General features: G+C 38.3%; 1 protein-coding gene across 4 annotated transcripts in view; it reads right to left on the minus strand.

Moving 5' to 3' along the window:
• LOC124392548 (BTG3 associated nuclear protein) overlaps nt 1-21714 on the minus strand; it is a 50541-nt gene that overhangs the window by 21633 nt on the left and 7194 nt on the right. For 3 of the 4 annotated variants that reach the window (XM_046859686.1, XM_046859687.1, XM_046859689.1), the window contains exons 4-11: nt 21380-21579; nt 21185-21286; nt 20700-20902; nt 18082-18321; nt 16106-16267; nt 14207-14331; nt 13075-13146; nt 8750-8794 (exon numbers count right to left, since the gene is read on the minus strand). In XM_046859686.1, coding sequence (XP_046715642.1) covers nt 8750-8794; nt 13075-13146; nt 14207-14331; nt 16106-16267; nt 18082-18321; nt 20700-20902; nt 21185-21286; nt 21380-21579 — 1149 coding nt within the window. The remainder of the gene's footprint in view (nt 1-8749; nt 8795-13074; nt 13147-14206; nt 14332-16105; nt 16268-18081; nt 18322-20699; nt 20903-21184; nt 21287-21379; nt 21580-21714) is intronic. The other variant, XM_046859688.1, reaches the window with a different exon arrangement.

The raw sequence follows: 21714 nt of genomic DNA on the forward strand, positions 1-21714 counted from the left end.
ACGACTGTTTAGGACGTATTGATCTTTTATAAAACAGTGAGGTTTTCTACCATATTCTCAGCTGAACCTTTGGTGCCCCCTTTAAACACATACATGCTGGATCAAAATGCGATTTTTACGGAAACTGATATTTACATCATTCCGGTAACAGAAGGGGAAAGAACTGGCGTCTCTCTGAATGATTTCTGCAGCTGTATTTCACCGTGCCCTCATTCTCCTCTATTTACACATCCACACAAAAATGTTACAGATCAATCAGATGTGGAGAAAGTTGGACACATAGTTAAACAAGCAACACCATGTGCTTTGTTGCAGTTCCTTCTTCACTTTTCTATGTCAAAAGGGCAAACAAAGGACAACAAAGTGCAGGGGCGGGGCTGTTTATGACACAAAACATCAAGAAAGTTGATACAAAGTTCACTGAAAACAGACAATGCACATAAAAGACCATATTGTAATGAAGTTCTTATTAAAGTTTTGAAACGTTTCAGAAAGCAATCATTGTTTTGGGTCTATTTTGTTGTAATTTTGGGTATACTGAATTCAGTGTTGATTTTACTGTTTACTGGCTGCAACCTTTCTATTAAAAAGCTACAGATTTCATGCCAACATTTTCATGTTGCTATTGCTTATTGAGTTAGGTTTCATTGGCATTGTACAAAGGTTTGCGATTAACTATGATTCTTTTGGATTGGCCAGTGTGGACATTATAACCTCTCTTTCACCTCCAAAACCAACAAATTAGATTTGAACATGTAAAATCCACACTTCTCTATCATTACACCAGCCAGTATTGTAATGAACCTTCAGAAAATGATAACAGAACCAACTGACCTTCTATTCCAATCTGAAATCCTCAAGAAAAACCCTTCCAGTAGCTTACTGACTTACCTTTCACACGCAGCCTTACTGCTAATCTACCTCCTGGAACTAACTTTGTTGTAGGATAGGATTCAAGTATGTATTTAAACATTAGGAGTCAAGTTCAGCTTCAATCTGTTTGAGAATACAATGCCTCTGTGCTTTTCAGAAATGATATCAACTCTTGCAAGTCAATCTGCAGAGTCCTTAAGGACACATTTTAGTTGGAAATCCAACACCCTGATAGAGCCAAGGCCAAGATATCAAACACACCCAAGCATGTGTTCAAATAAAATCAACATCAATTAATGTCAGCCAATCAGGTGCAGGCAGGGATCCAGCTGACAAAAGTAATGAGTATAATTTACTACAAATTTACCAACACACAGCTACGATGTGATGTGAAGCCAAGCCTGTTCTTATGACCAAAACAGCTCACTTGTGTTTAAAACTTTTAAAAACATATTTTACCGTTTTGCTTTAGCTTTAATCCTCTTGTATTAGATACGCATTTAATTAGGAAAGATTTTTAAATATTTTGTTAAATTAACACAAAAGCTCTGTAACCGCCATTGCACAGATGGAAATATTTATACCTAGGACTAGATTCAAGTCATTTGTGCACTTTTGACTAGAACAGATTTTTTTTTCTTCTTGTTTCTTATGAAGAACATGCATGGCGACATGCATAAATAATAAGCACCTTGGTTACTTTTGGATGTGGATGATTTCATAGCCTCTCACTCCTCAAGCCCTATCGTTTTTCTCCAAATGGGCAGGAAACAAAAAAAAAGATGCTTGACAAGCACTGCCTCCATCATCCTTTTCTCCACTCATGTCAACAGGCAGATACAGCCAGACCGTGTTGTCATTAATGAAGCAGTGAGAGAAAGATAGAGTATGTTTGTGTCTCTTTTTTTGGCACCCACAAGTGTGTATCTTCGGGGCCAGCTGGCTGCTTAGCTCTCTGGAACAGGCACACACAGAACTCTACCAGAGACATCTGGAGTCCTTTACCCATAAGCGTTAGGAGCCAGGCTCCAATCTCCTGCCCAGAGCACTGCACTCCAGCAAGGGCATCAGGTTCCTTCAGCTCCCTGACTCCGCCAAGCAAGCACAAGCTCAATTGCAAACTTGTATTAGAACTGTTCATGAACCAATATGCATGCATGCACACAAGATATGCTCGAGTCACTCTCTTTAACAAGTTAGTACACACTACCCCTAAAGCCATATCATATTTATGTGCTCTCTTGAGTGCGTCTGGGTTAAGCCTTCTGATCCCGTCAGCGTCCTCGGTTTTATAATACCACAGCAGACCTTGATCCAATGCTGCTTTGAAATACGAAGCGCTCCATTAGGAGCTCAACATCACACACACTTGAGGGCGTAACATGAGCTCGGCTGTTGCCAGTTTAATTTCTCTTGAGTCGAGAAAAAATCCTTGCACCAACTTTTTTTCCCCTCATGAGAAACCACTGGGAAGACAGGTAAATTAATTGAGGGTCTAGAAGGTAGCACTCCAGAGGTTCAGTTATGGCAGCAACTGGATCCAGGGTTAAATCCAAAATAATTTAAATTCTTAAGCAGGTACTTAGCCTAGTAAGATTTTAAACATCTGGTTTAAATGTTAACATGGAGGAAACCTGAATCACCAGCTCACACACATACACAAACACATAATCTGCATTCATACACATGCTTAACAGTCAAAAAGAGCAGTGACATCACTGAAGCTGGACATGGACTAAATAAACACACACAACTTTTTAAGATGCTGTATAACCAATTCAATATGGACTCAGGATAAATGCTGGCTCATCAAAATGCTATGGGAAAAAAACACCACAACAGACCCAAACAAAACAAAACATATGTGAACGAGAAACACACCCTCAAGGCCAATTGTGGCTTATAATCTTAAACACATCCAGTTCCTCTGAGACACTGCACTGGCCCTGTAACCAGGTTACCGGAAACTATATATGAATTTGTTCAACTTGCAGTCTTCCGACACCCCAAACACAGACAAAACCTTGGTTTAAACTCGGTGTCTTGTGCGTCCAGTGTGGGAGAAGAAACCCTCAAAGGATTCCTGGCTTGGGAAACACTAAACCTTTCCAACAGTGCACCTGGCTCGTCTGGGAGGTGTTGTTACTCAACCCTTCCTCCCTTGTTCTTTCACCCAGTCCTCCTTTACTTCTTCTCTCAGGAGAGACATAAGTGTCAACACATTCCCCAGAATGTGACCCCAGCAGGGGCACAACAAAATGAGGACCTGTGTTTAAGTTGAATATTCCTGTTTGCACCACAAAAGCTCTCACAATGAGGGGAAAGACAACTTGACTAGAACAACTGGATAAGGATGTAAGAGCAGCTTTAGGAGCATTGAAATGTCTAGAGCTTTGGCTGCTCTTGTTCTGTCTTAGCATCAGCTGCATTATACTGTCTGATGGAGGTCAAAAGGTACAATTGAATGATGATTCAATACACTTAATCGTGTACATCTTTAAGATATGTGTTGAGGGAAGTGAGTTCTCTGTGTTAAGCAACACCAGAGTTTTTCCTTTGCCACCTACTCCACTCTGCCGCATCATCAGTCTTTTGCTCTTATCTTTACATCTGGATGTGGACTGTGGCTTGGCGTCAGCAGGATCAAAGCACAGAGAGCAAAACCATCAGATAAAAGAGCCAAAAAAAAATAAAGCTCTCACTCTCACTCTTTCTCTCAGAAAAATTTGAAAAGAAAAGCGGCTGTTTTGTTCTGCTCACAGACGTTGTACAGACGAGTGATGCTCAGCGCCGCTGCTGGCAGGCTGTAAATCTCTTCATTGAAGACAAGCTCCTCAGTAAAACTTAAAGGAGCAGCCAGGAAGGAAGAATTAGAAGCAATATACAAATTACAGTGTGTTCCGCTACTTTAAATATACAAATCCCATAATGCATGGTTGATCTGATTGTTTAGTTTATTTTAGCTATGTTTTTAAAGTAAAAAGAAAATACTTCTATCTAGCAACATTCTTCAGTTTGCCCCCATTCAATTCAAAACACATTGAATATAATCAAATGTATCTACAATTTCTGAATATAGGTTTAGAACTAACTATATATAAGATAACACTTATTTCTGGACATTATTACTGATCACAAACTTGCAGCCTTCTTAGTCTATTCCAGAATCTAATTCAAATTTCAGAATTCCTATCATTTTGCCTGTTTTTAGAAAAAAAAAGACAAATGATCAGCCAATAAAAAAAAGACAATTTCAATCTTGAAGTGCGTATAAATGGAGAGAAAATTTTTCAATAAACTTATATTAGCGTTATTGCAATCTATTGATAGAAAATACTAGATACATTACATTATATTCGACAAATGTCCACTTTGCTAATATGTTTTTCTAGTGTAGGTATAGCAGAGACTGTAGCTAGAAGTCTTAAGAACTCTGTACGAGATCACCCCCCACCCCCCCTTGACTCACTTGACTCGGCTAAAAAACCTGCTACCTTTCAAATGTCAGCTCTATTTGACCTTCAACTCATGTATTACTGGTGACATTTGGTCCAGACTTGACTGCCATAACTTTGACCAAGAACAACCAATAAACACATCAACACAGTTAGTGACCAGAAACTGAACTGCATTTCAATCATAAATTTAGCATTTGCTAATTTCCAAAAGTATTTGCATTTTTAGCATTGGCCAAAACATTTCCACTCAACTATTTATGACTAATAGGTTGTCCAGTTCACCATAAACTTCAAACCCTAGGAAAATCAAATAAGAGTGAAACATCATAAAGTATTCACACTGCTAGACAAGGTCCTGTGAGGCTGAAAGTCGCTGAGAATATAACAGAGGCCACTGGTTGGGAGAAAGACCAAGACAGAAGAAGACAGAGGATCTAACAATAGCATTTGGAGATGAAAAGAAAAATGAGGAAGGAGAAGATGCATGGAAAAATCCCTTGGACAGGATGGAGAGACCTGATGTGGAGTGAGATGTGGAATAGTTCCAGTGAAATAAACCACAATGGCTCTCAGGCCTAATAACCAAACTCTCTCTCCCTCCAAGATATACACACAGAAGGCAGAAGACACAAGCTGCTCTGTGCTCTCCTGTCTCCTGCCTGGCCCTACTTTAGAGCTCTAACATCAATAAGGTAGCATGGATGCTACCACCAGAACAATGCTGACATTTTTCACAGCTATTTTTGTTTCCCGCCATGGGAATCACGCTAAGAAAAAGGAAGAAACGGCTCTGCTGTTTGTGTGGCTGCGTTTCTATAGAGCCAGATCTGGAACACAGGGTTACGGGAATAAGTCACTGTATGTTTGCACTGGCCTGGACATCACATCGCATCATTTAACAAAGCAGTCTGTAAGTAATTTAGTAGTGGCATGGTTTTTGTTGTTTTAGCTCTGTGCTTCTGCACATTTGTCATGAAAAAATCGCGATGAGGTAAAAGTGCAGAACATCAGATCTAATTAAAAAGATTTACATGTATACTGAATAAACCATGGAGGAAACGCAGCCATTTTTATACATCATCCATTCTTTGCCAGGAGACCAAAAGTAGCATAATCTTACATAAAACTGTCATGTATAGTACTTTTTTGAAAATCCCTTCTAACTGATGACTGTAATAGACATCACCAGAAAACTGGACATCTTCCCTGTTGATACTCTGCCAGGTCTACAACGCAGTCATACTGACACATTTTGTGCTTTCACACTTCTCAACATTGAGGGAAATGTATGCTCATTCTAACCCTACAAGAATATTAAACTCCACCACGCACCATGCACACACACACATGCGCACACATGCGCACACATGCGCACACATGCGCACACATGCACACACATGCACACACATGCACACACATGCACACACACACACAATTTACCTACTTATTATTACTAAAAAAAATAATAATAAATTAAAAAAAAAAGAATTGTTTAAAAAAAAAACCCGGAAAAGTGCATTTTAAGCAAAATGTGATTTGCATTTTAATTACATTTTAAGCTCCTGAGTCGCATCTAATTTAATCACCCTTTCATGGTCAAGGTTAAATCCTGACAGTCTCACAGCCAAAGTTAGCCATGCTCTTTAAGAAGGATTGATAGAAAATTCTCTGTCCCTGTGAATCATTGCTTTAGTAGCCATTTGTGAGTACTTGCATATGAAAGAGGGCACCCTGTTGTACGACACCTTGTGACACAGAACGAGCAACTGATCTAAAAGAGATGGTTGGCTGGCTTAGGTGACTCAAAGGAAGTATGTTATCATTTAGTTTCCCTGGTTGGAAATGTTGTATGTTGAGGAAGCTTGCAAATGGAAACTGACAAATTACCCAACAGAGGAGAAAAAGATAAATACCGTAATTTCCGGACTATTAAGCGCACCCATATATAAGCCGCACCCACTGAATTTGACAAAGATTTTTATTTTTATTTTTATACATAAATAAGCCGCACCTGTCTATAAGCCTACACTGAAACTAATGAACTTTACACAGGCTTTAACGAAAGACTGTTTAACGAAAGTGTCTGTTACACGGTGTAACGGGTGAAATATGGTGTGGCTCCTTTAAGAGCAGAGCGGCATTTTGGGAATAGCCTGCCGCCACATTTTCCGGTATTACTGCATGTGTGCAAGACCGGGGAATAAGTCCTTATTATTTTCTGATGCTCATTTCTAAGTTTCTTTAACTAACCCGTAACTCTGTTCCCAAGAAAGATAAAAAAGCAGGAGTTTTGTAAACCTGTCTGTGCTTATATGATTTCGGTTGCAACTGGAGAAGCTATCTCTGACTGAAGCTCTCCCTTCACCCAGACTGAACGCGTTACAACAGCTTGTATCTAAACAGTAGTCTACCAAGAAAGTCATTGTTCACTGTCTTCCTCCTTCCTTTCACAACTATTTCTCTCGGAAGTTTTTCTTTTGGCATCGTCGTACGTTTAAAAATCAATCGGTTAAGTTTTTCTCCCGATGCCATGCAGCTCAGAACACAGGTGAGGTGTGTTTTTTCGTTTCCGTTTGGAAATTTCATTGGTCTAATGTTATGTCGCTCAGTTTTTTGGCTTGCAGTTTGTGAAACCCGGAAAAACCCAGGAAAAATCCATAAATTAGGCGCTTCATTGTTTAAGCCGTGGGGTTTAAAACGTAGGAAAAAAGTACCGGCTTACAGTCCGAAAAATACGGTAAATAAAGGAAATTGGGTTCTTTAAGAGATCTCCTTAGAACCCTTTCTAACTGAGAAACATTGTTTTCAGAGAAGTACAAAAACTCAGCATTTTGCCAATGGGATTACCAAACAACCCAAATGGTATTTCAATCTTTCAAGAATATACATCCACTGATGCCATGCTGCTGAAACATCTCTTTGTACAAGTTGTTGACATATCTCTGCTCAAAACATGGAGAGTGCTTCTTGTTGCTTCAACAGTTTTTCATGATGATCCGAAGTGTTTCTGATCCACTCACTCACACAGTGTTCCATTTCAACAAACTCACCAGCACATTTTCACATCTTAACAAGTTTTTGTGGTTGGTGTAGCAAACAGTTTGCTTTGGCATGTCTAATCCTTTGTCTAGGTCTCGAATTGATTTGTTTGGATTTGTCTTCCTCAGGATGACCTACTTAACTAGAATCGAAACTTCGTTGTGCTAATGTTGAAACATAACAGTAACAAACTCAAGATGCCAATGCCACACTTGTGCATCAAGCAATGATAAAAACGTCTCACTGCCGGCCAAAAACAACTCAGCTGCCAATTAACTGTTTGGTTATATTTGATCCAATAAAATGTGGGTATTGCTTATGGAATGTGTTGTAACTCCGACATGGATCTTCTCATATTGGTGTACCTACATTCAAATTAAAGGTGACAATCTACGCATTAACCTTATAATGCTCGGTTCATTTCAAATCTAGTAGAGAACAGAGGCAAAAAAAATTTATTTAATTTAGAGCGCTTTCTAAACACTTATCCACAGAAGTGTACGTGTAAGAACACATATACTGACACACACTGTGTACAATTACAAATGAAATAGCTTTTACCTAATTAGCAATATCAATTAGGTAAATGAAAATGTAAAAATGTGTAATATTTCTTGGAGTGGAAATTAATACCCTATTTGTGTGTGATTGACTGAGGTAGATCTGCAGCTAATTAAATAATATAAGTGAATCGCAACTTTGCAATCATTTCTAGAATACTAATTTAATCTTAAAAAGCAGGCTTATGGGGAGCAAAATGTAATTTTAAAATAATTGGTGCAGTTTTATACAAGATGCTGTTTTCCTCTTACACACACTATTAAAACTGTCATCGTGCATACACATCGTGCGACGTAATGGTGCATATGTGTGAATCCAGTATGGGTCTCCTTTGATTTGTGGCCTCTTTGATGTAAGCGAACATGGAGCTAAGCTAAAGGATGACCGCTGTTTCACATCAGGAGAGAGAGTATGAGAGAAAGTAAAAGAGCAAAAACAAAGAAAGAGAGATAGACAGATAGACAACAAATTGAGCAACAGATTGAGACACAAAAAGCAAAAATGATTGTGATAAATACTATTTCTACTATTAACAATTATTCTCTATTCTGTAATGATCTGTCAGAGAGAGAGAGAGAGAGAGAGAGAGAGAGAGAGAGAGAGCCATGCCTAAGATCCTGAAACTAAAATTAAACATACATTATCAAAACCATAGTGAGAAAACATGCGCAAATGAGAAACAGAGAAAGAGTGACAGACAGACAGAGAGGAGACATCATGGAGGAGCAACAGAAAAAAGAAAGTAATCCAGAGAAAATGAAAAGAGACACAGAAAAAAAGAAAGAGAGAAGTATGTGGTGGAGAGAGGAGTATATTACCTGTCCATCCTGCCCAACGTGCACCTGGTGGATCTGAAGGTTGCCCTGTAAAAGACATAAGCACTATTAAAGCCAAAGCGTTTGTATGCACACACAAACACCTGCACTAACAATTATACAGCTATAACACGGTTCCTCTTTTTAAACCTCAAGAATTATAAATGAGCAAACAGAACACAGCAGCCTTGTGACCTCTTATTTCAGTAAAAAAATAATTGTATTTCTATGAAACAGACTATTTGGTCATCCTCTGTGAGAGATCAGAACTCCAGCTGTCAACACATTTTTCTTTTCAAGCTTTTATGTTGCATTTCTTTTTATATATATATATATGTGTGTGTGCGCGCACATGCGCACATGCGCGCACACACACACACACACACACACACACACACACACACACACACACACACACACAGACTTCCTCTCTCAAACACTGGAGATGTGAGCAGCAGGGAATAAGAGCTCATTTCCTTTTCAAACTTTTAAACAAATGGCTTTGATGAGGCAGGCCCGGCTTTGAACTCCAAAAAACAAACAATATCAGTACAGTTAAAAGAGGAGAAAAACTGTTTTCTGGCATTCCTTAAGTGAACCCAAAAAATCCTAAATAGTTATCACCCACTGCACTCTCACGCTCTCATTATTACAGCCGCCATTCGCTGTGCATTAACTACAGCAATGTTTACATTTGCATGCATTTAGTGTGATGTTTTCAAAAGTCTCTCTCGTTTACACTGCATTAACTACAGTGCGAGCACATTAACTGCACTTGTAAACTTCAGCCTCAGCTGCTCCCGCTAAGCTCCTGGGTAATATCAAGAGGCTAATAACTGCTAAAACAGTAACTGCTCACTGCTCTCTCTACTTAGTTCTCACACCCTGTCTGACTTTTACATCTACCCCCAAATTACCTACAAAAAACTCCCTCATTAAATTTAGTGGTGTTTCAATTATTCATAGCATTTTAAGAAGAATACATCAAAGATATTTAATCTGTGAGGCGAGATTGGACAATGCAAAACAAATATTTTAGTGACTGTATCACATGTGCCAACAACCTTTATGTTACTTGTAGGAGCTTTGAATTTTACCCACAAAAAATGCTTAAATGCTTAATTACTCAATTAGGCAAATTTAAAACAGCAGAATTTTATATTTGTATTATATTTTTTAAATTTGGAAGTATCAATGTAAATTTTTTGCCTGGATCTTTCTGCTCCAGGGATTTTCCCACTTGAAAGCAGTGCTGAAAAATGATTCCAGTCCTGAATTCTACATTACATCATTACATCACAATGGATGCTTATATATCAAAAAACTTGCATTACAATGGCTAAAAGAGGAAAACATTTTGACCAAAAATGAAAGTAAAAAAAAAAAAAATTACAAGTTCAACAACAAAGTGTCAGATTTAACACGCTGCAGTAATCATAGTGGATAATTAGATAATGTTTAAAGAATTTGAATGTGGGATTTATAATGAAAAACTTTCAATTATATTCTTCAAACTGTACTGTTTTATAGTGAAATAATACTGAATAATATGCTTCAAGATAAAGTTCTGGGAGATTGTGAGGTTAAATAATGAAGCACCCATAATAAAACAGGAACATTTCCAAGAACTAAAGGCTGAAAACAGGATTCTAAACTTTTTACAGCAAGAAATATTTTTCAGTGTGAAAACACTTTTATCGCCGCACTTTTAATCAAAGTGCAGATTTATTACATGAATATAATCCTGTGATTCAATTATTACACAAATCTGTAGCCTAATCCTATGATGTAACCATCATATTTACTGATATAGTGAAATAGAACCAAGAAACCCCTTCGAGAAAGACTTTAACTGTGACATTCCTTACCAAACATCATTAATGCAAAACATCACTATGTGTCACTCTCTAGTGCCATGACTGGAACTGATCCATGACTCACCGAAGACCATCTGTTTGGTTCAGAATCTGCCTTGTAAATATCTCTAAATTCATGACAATGCAATGCATTTAGTTCTCCAAAAGCCACAAACAGCAAAACAAAATGAGAACGTTTAGTCTCAGGGAATGGCCCATAATTCACTTTGTATTCCACTTCAGGCAAAATTGTTGCATAAACGTTTTTTTTTTTGTTTTGTTTTTTGCCAGAAATGAGCCATCTGGTTATTCACTGAAAACAAACAGACCACTGAGTCACAGTGAGAAGCTATACATTTGAATTACCTTTCATTTATACATCTTCATATATTTTTCAAGAACTTAAAATCCTTAATGATTCTGAAATAATTAAGATTAAATTCTTTCAGGGGAATTTTTTTTGACAGCTGTGAGAACCCTGCAAAGAGTTGGTCACATTATTTATAAGAACAAGCAGATCCGAAAATCTTATTGAAGACTAAATCAAGCAAATGCTATTGCATAGTAAAACGTAAGCAATTATGTTTAATTATGTTTCGCTAAACAGAATAGTGCCTATTCTGTTTTCTTATAACATTTTTATATGACTACAACATTAAATCATTTATTAAAAAAAAAAAAAAAAAAAAAAACATGCTCTTTGGGTTAACTTTCTGATACAAAGATTATTAGTGAAGTGCAGCTTGGAGATGTTGCAGCTTGTTGCCATAAATATTATACTTTCCAAATTCACCAGGAAATATTATTTTTGGAACAGCCTTGCTTTTTCCATTTTAGCATTTTTTTTAAAAGACAGTTTTATGAAATTTACATTTCCAAAAAATCGGTCCAAATACATAGCTAAGTAGGTGTGTATGATAAACTCCAGTGTCACTAAAAGCTCTGGGATTCTAAGCCACAACCTTCTGAGCCCTGATATTACCACTGAATTATCTGCCCTTGTTCCACACCTACCTCATTATTTTAAAGCAATACATTAATTATAAAATGAGGTGTAAGAGAAGTGAGGAAAAGAGTGCAGGCAGGGTGGAGTGGGTGGAGAAGAGTGGCAGGAGTGATTTGTGATAGAAGAGTATCTGCAAGAATGAAAGGGAAAGTTTATAGGACTGTGGTGAGACCTGAGATGTTGTATGGATTAGAGACAGTGGCATTGAGTAAAAGACAGGAGGTGGAGCTGGAGGTAGCAGAGCTGAAGATGTTGAGGTTTTTTGTTGGGAGTGACGATGATGGACAGGATTAGAAATGAGTTTATTAGTGGGACAGTGCATGTAGGACGTTTTGGAGACAAAATGAAGGAGGCGCGATTGTGATGGTTTGGACATGTGCAGAGGAGGGACATGGGGTATATCGGTAGAAGAATGATGAGGATGGACCAAGGAGAAGACCAAGAAGGAGGTTTATGTATGTGGTGAGGGAAGACATGCAGGTAGTTGGTGAGAAAGAGGCAGATGTAGGGGCGGGGGTGTTATGGAGACGGATGTGACGACCCCTAATGGGAGAAGCCAAAAGAAAAAAGACGACATTAATTATAAAATTAAGAAAACAATTCTGAATAAAAGTGCTTTAGTAATAGATTTAGCAAGTGAGGGTGTGACTTAAAACTTGAAACTGAGTGTAAAGAGAAAGAGCAGATATATTATACATAAAGACAACAAATTAGAGGAACACTGGAATAATTGAGATAAATAAAGAAAGTCAGGAAGCTGGAAAAAACCCCCAGAAGTAACACACTGACTATGATGGAAGTAGATAGTAAAAGTGGGAAAGCCCTTGACTGTGATGCATCGGGCCAAACGGGGCCCTCAAACCCACAGGAAACCACTCTATTACCTTTATTCCTTTTTCTCAGATAAAATCTTAATTCATTTATATACAACTGGCTCCTTGAGGCTTAACATGTGATTGCTGTTGCGCCATTTGTTTCCAGATGGATATTATGTAATTCACATGCATTACTGCTTATACAATTCATACCCCAATGATTCCAAAACCTCTGGAACTAAAAGGCACTGAATTGCATTGAAGGAGACAATAATTCTCTCTGAGCGATCGTTAGTCTCAAGGAATGACGCTTACATTGCACAACCGCTCCAATTCATGATTGCGTGTTAATAAGCTTCAGGTGTCTGAGATCATAACAGTTTTATTTACTGGTTACTGAACCTGTCATGATTGTGTTTGGTAAATGCTTGAGTTAAGGGAAAAAAGTGATTATGTTTCACAACACCCTCTTTAAAAAGTCTGTCTGACCAAGATTTAAGGAAAAAACTGGCTGAGGGTCAACTTCAATGGGTGTGCTAAAATCTGGAATAAGAAACATCTACACAAACCACATTATTACACAGAGAGAGAGAGAGATAGAGAGATTATGACAGAAAAAGTATAATTCTATCTAGAAGCAGAGGCGCTTACCTCACTGTCCTGTGTGATCTGCACCTGCTCACCCTGTGGCACCTGAGCTATATGGAGGTGTCCCTGTGGAATCTAAGTGGGGGGGGGAAAAGAACAAGTTTGTGTGTGTGTTCACGTGTGTGTGACCTAGCAGCTGTTCTGAGAAATAAAATTGAGGCCTTGCTTGGTTCTCTTGTGCACATTAAAGCCAGCACTTGCATAGCAGCCTTTAGAGGCCGTGTCCTGCCAGTGCGTGTGCTTTACATTTCCTCTAGTGCATTAACCGCCCTTGTAAATTTCAGCCTCAGCTGCTGCCACTAAGCTTCTGTGTAATGTCAAGAGCCTAATAACTACTAAACGGTAGGTCCTGGCTGCTCATTCCCTCTCTTTCGCTCTCTCTTTCTCTTTTTTCGTGTAAATATATGATTTAGAGCTTAATGTCTTTTTCTACCAGCACCAGTTGATGGGTTTTGCCTCACACATCCCTCTTGACCTGCTTTAGTTAAAATAATTCACTGTTTTCTCTTGAAAGTGTCTAATGATGAAAACAGTCAGCACTTGGCCTAGCCACTTGCAAATATTATAAGCAGGTTTTTTTTGACACCCTCCAGGCAGCAAAGCCATTCAGAAGAATGAACAAAATCACAGCTATAAAACCAACAGATAAAAATTGTCATGGCACTGAGTTGGAGAAGGGTATAAAAAGATACAAATTTGGGAAGAAAGAGACACAGGGAGAAAAATCTGAAAAAGCCAAATAGCAGGAACAGCAAAAATTACATGCAATAAGGATCTATTTTTATCACATTCTGAAATATTCTTTTAACTGGATTACTATTAAAATCTTACTAACATAACATCATAATGGGGGAACAGGTGCAACCTGATATAAAAGGAAGTGGCCAAATGCAGCTGTAAAGTTCACAGATCACTGAAAACCTCTTGAGAGGAACACAGGAAGCTTTTTACTTTCAAAGCTCAGCTTTATTAAACACTAATGCACACGTGTATACAGCGCAGGGCCTCATACACTCTCCTGGGGAGATTAGCATGTGCTCATCTATTAGATACTGGGGAAGAAAAGCAGTGCAGGAATGTTTAGACCGTTTCGAATACTCAGGAGAGGAACTGTTCTGTGCATGTGTATACTCACTACTTGTACTTGTCCGTCTTCTCCTATGCGGTGGATCTGGACCTGTTGGCCTGCACCAGCCAGTGCGTACTGGAGGGCCTGTGTGGAGCTCTCCAAAGATGCCGTTTCTGTTACCGAGACCCCCTCTGCACGCACACACACACACATTACATATTTACATTCCTTAAAATAGTGGATAGTATAATAGTACAAAAGTGCACAGTCTATGTCAACTGACTGTTTTTGAATAGCAAGAAGGGAAAAGACAGAACGATTTAGACTACATATTACTAATGATACACAGGAAAGACAGCACAGATAAGACATGGTAAATAATAAATCACTATAAACACAATCTCTCATACTTATACATGAGCTGAAGGCTAAGAAATACATTAAGACTTGAGCAAAGGTATACATACATACATATATACACACATAAAGGTATACATGTGCTTTCTCACATGTGAAAACCCCATCACACACTCCTGAAACACTTGTGTAATGTCCAAGCTACACATGTTTATACAGCATAAACCACCACTGAAAACACAACAAGGACGCGCCTGTGAGCAATCCAAACACACTTGTACCCCTGCAGTTAAAAGTAAACGAAGCCCCATAGCCTAAACACTCACTATCATCACAGTGGTCAACAGCAGCCACACCTAGGCTGGGCGATACATGCTGCTGTCCAGCTGCAACCACAAGTAGCACTTTCATAGAAACTACAAATTAACAAATGTGATTCTGTTTTTGCACAAACGGCTGCAGAATGGTCAGTGTTCACCATAGACGTAGAGATACAAAATTTGACAATAAAAAAAAAATAATGAGGTATCTACTCTTTTTCTTCTTTCGGCTGATCCTATTAGGGGTCGCCACAGCGGATCATCCGTCTCCATACCCCCTTGTAATCTACATCTGCCTCTTTCACACCAACTACCTGCATGTCTTCCCTCACCATATCCATAAACCTCCTCCTTGGCCTTCCACTTTTCCTCCTTCCTGGTGGCTCCATCCTCAGCATTCCTCTACTGATATATATATATATATATATATATATATATATATATATATATATATATATATATATATATATATATAAGGTAGCTATTATAGCTATTATATGAACTGCATAACTATTATATCACAAAATTTAGAGTTGGGATTTATTCTTATTCAAATATTTATTTTAAAATGCTTTGCTTACTTATTGAAATTTGCATTTCTTACATTTTTTTTTTAAGTCTATGTAAAAATCTTCCATACCCCAGATGGCTTTACATATACATGTGAATACACATATACAGTGATATAAAAATGAAAGTAGACCCTATTTGAATTTTTCAGCTTAACATATCTGGACTTAAGAGAACAACACATATTCTTGCATTAAATACACAAGGGTCCGTTTATAAAGACTTATATAAAGTGACAAAAAAATTTGAACAGGGTCCACTCAAATATTTTTTTGTAGACATATAATCTCTATATATAATATCTAGATCTGTGAAGGAGCTTTTCTATAATGAGCACTTAACCCTCACTATATCACTATCTCCTGCATCATCACCAAAAGTCTAATGAGGTGAAGAAAGCGAACTCTGCAGGATGTGTGTGTGTATGTTTTTACATACACACCACTCTGGTGGGCTCATACAGGATATTTGGGTGTGTGCCAGCAGGTCAGAAGTGGTAGCCCACAGATCTCATAGAGGAAGAAATTGGACAGGAAGCATTATGCTGGGATTAAAACCATCTGTTTTTGAAAACCCTCCCAACTCACACATTCTGAGTTTGAAGCGAGGTTCTCTCAAGAGCACAGAGCAGCTAAGTCTCACAAACAGAAACTATCAAACAAGACATTAAATACTGCCTCAATGCCCATACTGCCTGGGTAGAGCATGGCAGTGTTACCTGAGCCAGTGCGGGCAGCCGGTACTCTGCGGGAGAAGCTCTTAACCGCCAGGCTCTGGCCGCGCTGTTTCCGTCTCCATGCTGTGCGACACTTGGAGTCAATGCTCTGTTTGATACGGTACCAGTCTGATTCGGTGATGCCAAATTTGTGGAAAAGATGACCTACACAGGACAAAAATGATTTACAGTTTGGCCCAAAAATTCAATCAAATGTTCAATAATTTAGTAATCAGTACAGCGTAGGTCTAACAAAATCAACTTGAAATTAAATTTGAATTACTGTTCTGTTCTATAAATGATGTCAAATATTGGCTATCGATCAAATGTAATGTCACAGGCAGAAGATTTTAATATTTAATATAATAAATAAATAATATGTAAAAACAAAGAGTACCATTAATGATTCTTTATTCACTTATTTCTCTCCATTACTGTTCAAGCGTTAAAGAGTCAAAAGCACAGTTAACAAGCACATGCCTCTTTATAGGTTTTTAGATTCTGTGAGAGTAGACTACATTATTTAAAACATTCAAGTGTAAATATTTTTTCCTTCAGATACGATAACACTGTGCAATTCATTGTGACAGCTTCACACCCAGAGCATGACAAGAAAAGATAACCCAATCATTGTACTAACAATATGTGTGTAGCTATAAACTGGTTCTAGTTTCTGGGAAAATAAAGCAAAGATTCAGCAGGTCACACTGGCACGGGAAGTGTGGGTGGTCGAATGAACCAAAAGGGTGGGGATGAAAGTGACTAGGTGTGGCTGAGCTATCAAAGCAGCTATCACTTCTCCACACTGAGAACTGTATGTGTGTGTGTGTGTGTGTGGGCGCACACAAAAGGTGCTCCAGTCGCAGCAGACCTCACATTCCATACTATTCCTCTCTTTTATATACAAAGCAAATATAAACATTAGCAGACTGTCAGTATAATCCATGTTTGAAAACTATGCTTTAGGTTGTGGTATTTCTACCCTACAGTCCATTCTGACTGGTCGAGAAATGAATGATTCATTCCTGAAATGCTGTCTACTTGGCAGTTAGTTTAAAGTCCATTTTTAATTGATATCATGTTTAAAAGGCTCGGGACAACTATACTATAGTAAAGCTTATTTCTGGAAAGGTCAAGGCTGAAGGCTGTGCTCTCCTTTATTTATCACAGTCCTTCTATCAAAATCATTAGTGCTTAACTTGTACTGTGACACATGATCTCTGTAAATGCCACTTTGGATTTCCTTGGGCATTCAGTCTGCACCATATCAGAGCAAAAATATGTAATAAAGATTGACTTTAAGTTGTTTCAATCTGGTTTGCGGATGGGGAAAAGTATGAACTTAGATACAGAGTGCACAATAGGTTCATTAAGGATCACGTCACATGTAAACCTTGGAACACTGAGCTTTGAATTTGGCTTTGGCTTTTTTAGTTAGAATGCTAAGTGTGTGCATGTGTGTGTACATTGTGAGACATGCCAGAGTAAAATGGCTTAGGAAAAGGATCTTATAACAGCAAATGCCGGTGTAAATAAATGTTGCATTGACATTTAAGTCGATCTGTATTTTGTAATCCTTTAGATTTTGTTTAGAACTCACAGCTTCTCTCCCCAAATGCACAAATTCAATATGTTGTATTATAATTCCAAACAAAGAAAATATGTAAGTCTATGTAATTCGTTATTATAGTACGAGTATCAATTTAGGGTCAACACTATATAACACTATAACTATATAACTCTTATCATGGCTGTGCTGTTTTAGAAAACAATTCAGCCAATCAGAATCGAGGATTTTTAAACATTGCAACACAAATAACCCAGTGAAAAGATCTGGACAGATAAAAATGGAGCATAAAGTAAAGCACAACCCCTTGAACTGGCTCCTTATCAGATGGTGTGTAAAAGGCTAAAGCATAATGTGTTAGTCGAGTGTGTGTGTGTGTGTGTGTGTGTGTGTGTGTGTGTGTGATACTCACAGCGGACGCCATAGATCATAAGTGGGTCCAGCTGCTTCTTGCCATGCTTGCCCTGGCCAGACAGGTTAGAGACGGCCTGCACCTCGCGGTGGAACAGGTAGTCCAGCAGCGTGAGCGCCATCTTCTCTGGTGTGCGACAGTTACTGCTGATGTGCAGCATGTCGCCTTGAGAGACAGGACAGCGCACACGCATCTCCGGGTTATTTTCATCCCCGAGCCATGTTCCTGCAGGGTAGTCCTCTGCACAGACAAACACGATAGAAGGAGACCATCATGATCATCCTATGTTAATTATTTGTTTTTCATATGCCAGCCAAAACATCTCTTTAGTGTGTGTAAAAATGGATCAGAAAATCTTTTCATTCGGACAAACAAAGTGTTTTAGTTTTTTTTCCCCAAACAAAGCAGGATTCCACAAAACTTTCATAATAGCAGTAAAATGGTTTTACAATCTCTTGGTGTTTCTAAATTATGTCCATAAAGCGTTTATGTGAATAGTAGGCAACAAAAACACAGTCCAATAAATATTTAAATATTATGAAAGAGCGGATTATATTACACAACTGAATATAAGCTAAGAAAATTTGAAATTAAGCAGTAATAATGTGTAAATCATCTCCATTAAAACTTTCCCCAGAGCTACTGAATATGCAGACACACACATTCGAAAAATTCCCCGTTCCTCAGAATTTTCTGCAATGATGTTGCTGCTGATGGCACGCAATATTGTCTAATACAGCCCTGAAGCCAGGAAACATTTTTTACATCAAAATACACAAAATTTAAAATTATTCATGGCTTTTAATCAGATTAAGTGGATCGTCCCAGGCCCTGATTGCATTCATATAAACCTTGCAGCTGGAACTACAGTCAGAGATTACACTACAGAATTGAGGTTTAATAAGAAAAGACTTTATTGATCCCCATGGGTAATGGCAGAATAAACAGAATGACAGCAAGCTGCTTAAATAAAACATCTTCAATCAGTCGTATAAAACTGTGACAGATCTAGAAAGAAGCAGCAGTGTGTTCAGTCCTGCAGTAAACCACATGAACCAGGCAATTAAGAACACAGACAACTGGTACTCCATGATCGGTAATCAAGCAAAAATGTGGAGGAGGGGTGAGCTTGGGAAACATGGCATTAAACCATCTTGTTTATTTTTCTACGATGTTTTATATTAGGTTGGATAGTTTATTTGCTTCGCTGTTTATAATACACAAATGTAGTAATTGTTTATTTAGTCTCTATGTCTATGACTTGCCTGCCAACTAGCAGACAAGTGCATATCTTTAAAGAAATAAGACTAACCAGGGGAGGGGGGCTGGGGGAGATGTAACCCCTAACCCCCAACCCAATTATCAAAAAATCTTTAAGTAGGTATTCCCAAGTTTCACAATGATGGGGCCATGATACAAAACTGCCCCCTGGTGGTCAATATGTATACTTCATGAGAGGAAGTAGGGGGAGGGAAAACGGACTTGACTGTTCATGCTATTTTAACTCAATTAGATGCAGAGCAGGAGCTTTTTTTAAAAAACTGTGTAAATTAGAATGATGTGAATCACTCTAACAATACTGTCTCCATCTTGTTTTACACAATGGCCCTAAATCCAAGACACTGATATTATTCCCATCAAGATGCTGGAAAACACCAAAATGAAAGATCAATTATCTATCAATGATTCAGTACATAACAATAATACTATCAGGGTGTCCAATATGTATCAAACAGCAAAGCAGTAAAAAGCACAGAGACAGCAAGAACACAACGGGTGCTGTTAACCGAGTCAAAGCTAGTTAGTGTGATAGTGTTGGTCCTAAGAAGTTTGTTCCAGTGGAACTTGACAGACGGAGCCAAGCCGTGACTGATGATGACAGAAGCTGAACACAAGAAAGACATGTGGGCTGAAGAAAGCTTAAAGTTTTCTTTAAGAACCACGTGTTGCCCTGCAGCTACTCAAACACTCAAAAAAAATTAAGATAAAAAAAAAAAAAAAATTTTACAGCTTCAAGTAACAGGATATATGCATAGGATATGACTGTGAATTGCACAAAGCCTCTCACAGAAACCACAATCCAGACAGCAAATAATAAAAGCAAAAGCAGAAGCTGTTCAATCAGAACCAGCTTTTATAACTGAAGCCCATTCCCAAGTAAGAGTCGTACAACAGATCCTTAACGGTCAAAAACAGTCCAAAGCTGATTTAAATACACACACAAAACTTCCATATTCATTCTTACCTTAATCAATTTCACAAAATCTCTGATTAACCGCAAAAGACCAAAGAAAATACAGTCTTTTCTTTTTTGTTTTATCAGCAAATCATGTGATGACATTATGTAGCTTGGTCAAACAATAAAAAAAATCCTATAGATTTTCCTGAGCACCAAGGATAGTAATCTGCACACACACACACACACACACACACACACACACACACACACACACACACACACCCAGCATCTAATATTTAAAAGGACTTGAACCACATTTTTTTGCTGATCAGTCTTCTCACTTCCAATCTAGTATCTAAAAATACATGAGCCAGACCTGGTCAAAAGCATGCCAAACAAACCTGCATGTTCTCACAGCCGTCTAAAGCCCGCCTCCTACCTTCTGAGTTCAGGGTGATGAGTGTGACGTTGTTGGGGTTCTGCGATGAAGACTGGCCACTATTGGACACAGAGTCGCTGGCCTCTGATCCACTGTCTTGGTCCTCCTGACTCTCGTCTGGCCCTGGCACCTTTAAGACGATTGTTTTTTGTTTCCCTCTGCCCACCGTACTGTCAGCCAAATATTCAGGTGTTACTGATTCACTAAATATATTACAAAAAATCATGTGTCAGAGCCTTGGACACAATTAGCATGCTGAAATGACCTACTACATTCATTAAGAGCTAATAAAAACAGAACCTACAAAATATTTGGTTAAACTATATTAATTAACGCTATGTAATTGAAGCAAGATATTTGCCCTCAATCAATAGCAGTAGAAAAAAGGCAATAACAATGATGACTGGCTTATTGACATTCCAATGATTGGTTCACATGTGGAGATTTTATTTATGTGAAAATAACAAGAAGGACAAATGCCTCACTTGCTAAGAAGATTCTCCAGTGAGTCTGTGGTACGAGCAAGTGGCTCCTCTTGGCCTGGTTTTCGTTCGCTGCTCATTACCACGTTGGTCTGGGGCACAACACTGACAACACAACCATCAGAACGCTGTTAATGAAACTCAAAAGGTATATAAAATATTTTTCTGTTGTACAGATCATAGTTATACTTTACTCACCAGCGAACTTTGTCACAGGTCTGTGTAGCACCAAAAGGTGATCCGGCCACCATTGGCACCTGAATTGCACCTGGGCTTTTCCCCATCATAGTGTCAAACTTCTCCTCCAAGGCCCTACATGTTGCCTCCAGCACCTGCAGCTTTGCCTCCATGTTGTCTAACCTCTGGCAAATAGCCTGGCTGATAGACATTAACATTGCCTGCAAAAATACAGGCAGATACTCATATGGTACAATGATCAAACATCCAACAAAGTATTATGTATTAACTCTATTGTGTTCCTCTTTCATCAAACTTTGATCTACCTAGAATTTATACTTGCAGGATAAAAAAAA

Source organism: Silurus meridionalis, chromosome 10 (assembly GCF_014805685.1).
Source record: "Silurus meridionalis isolate SWU-2019-XX chromosome 10, ASM1480568v1, whole genome shotgun sequence".
NCBI lineage: Eukaryota > Metazoa > Chordata > Actinopteri > Siluriformes > Siluridae > Silurus > Silurus meridionalis.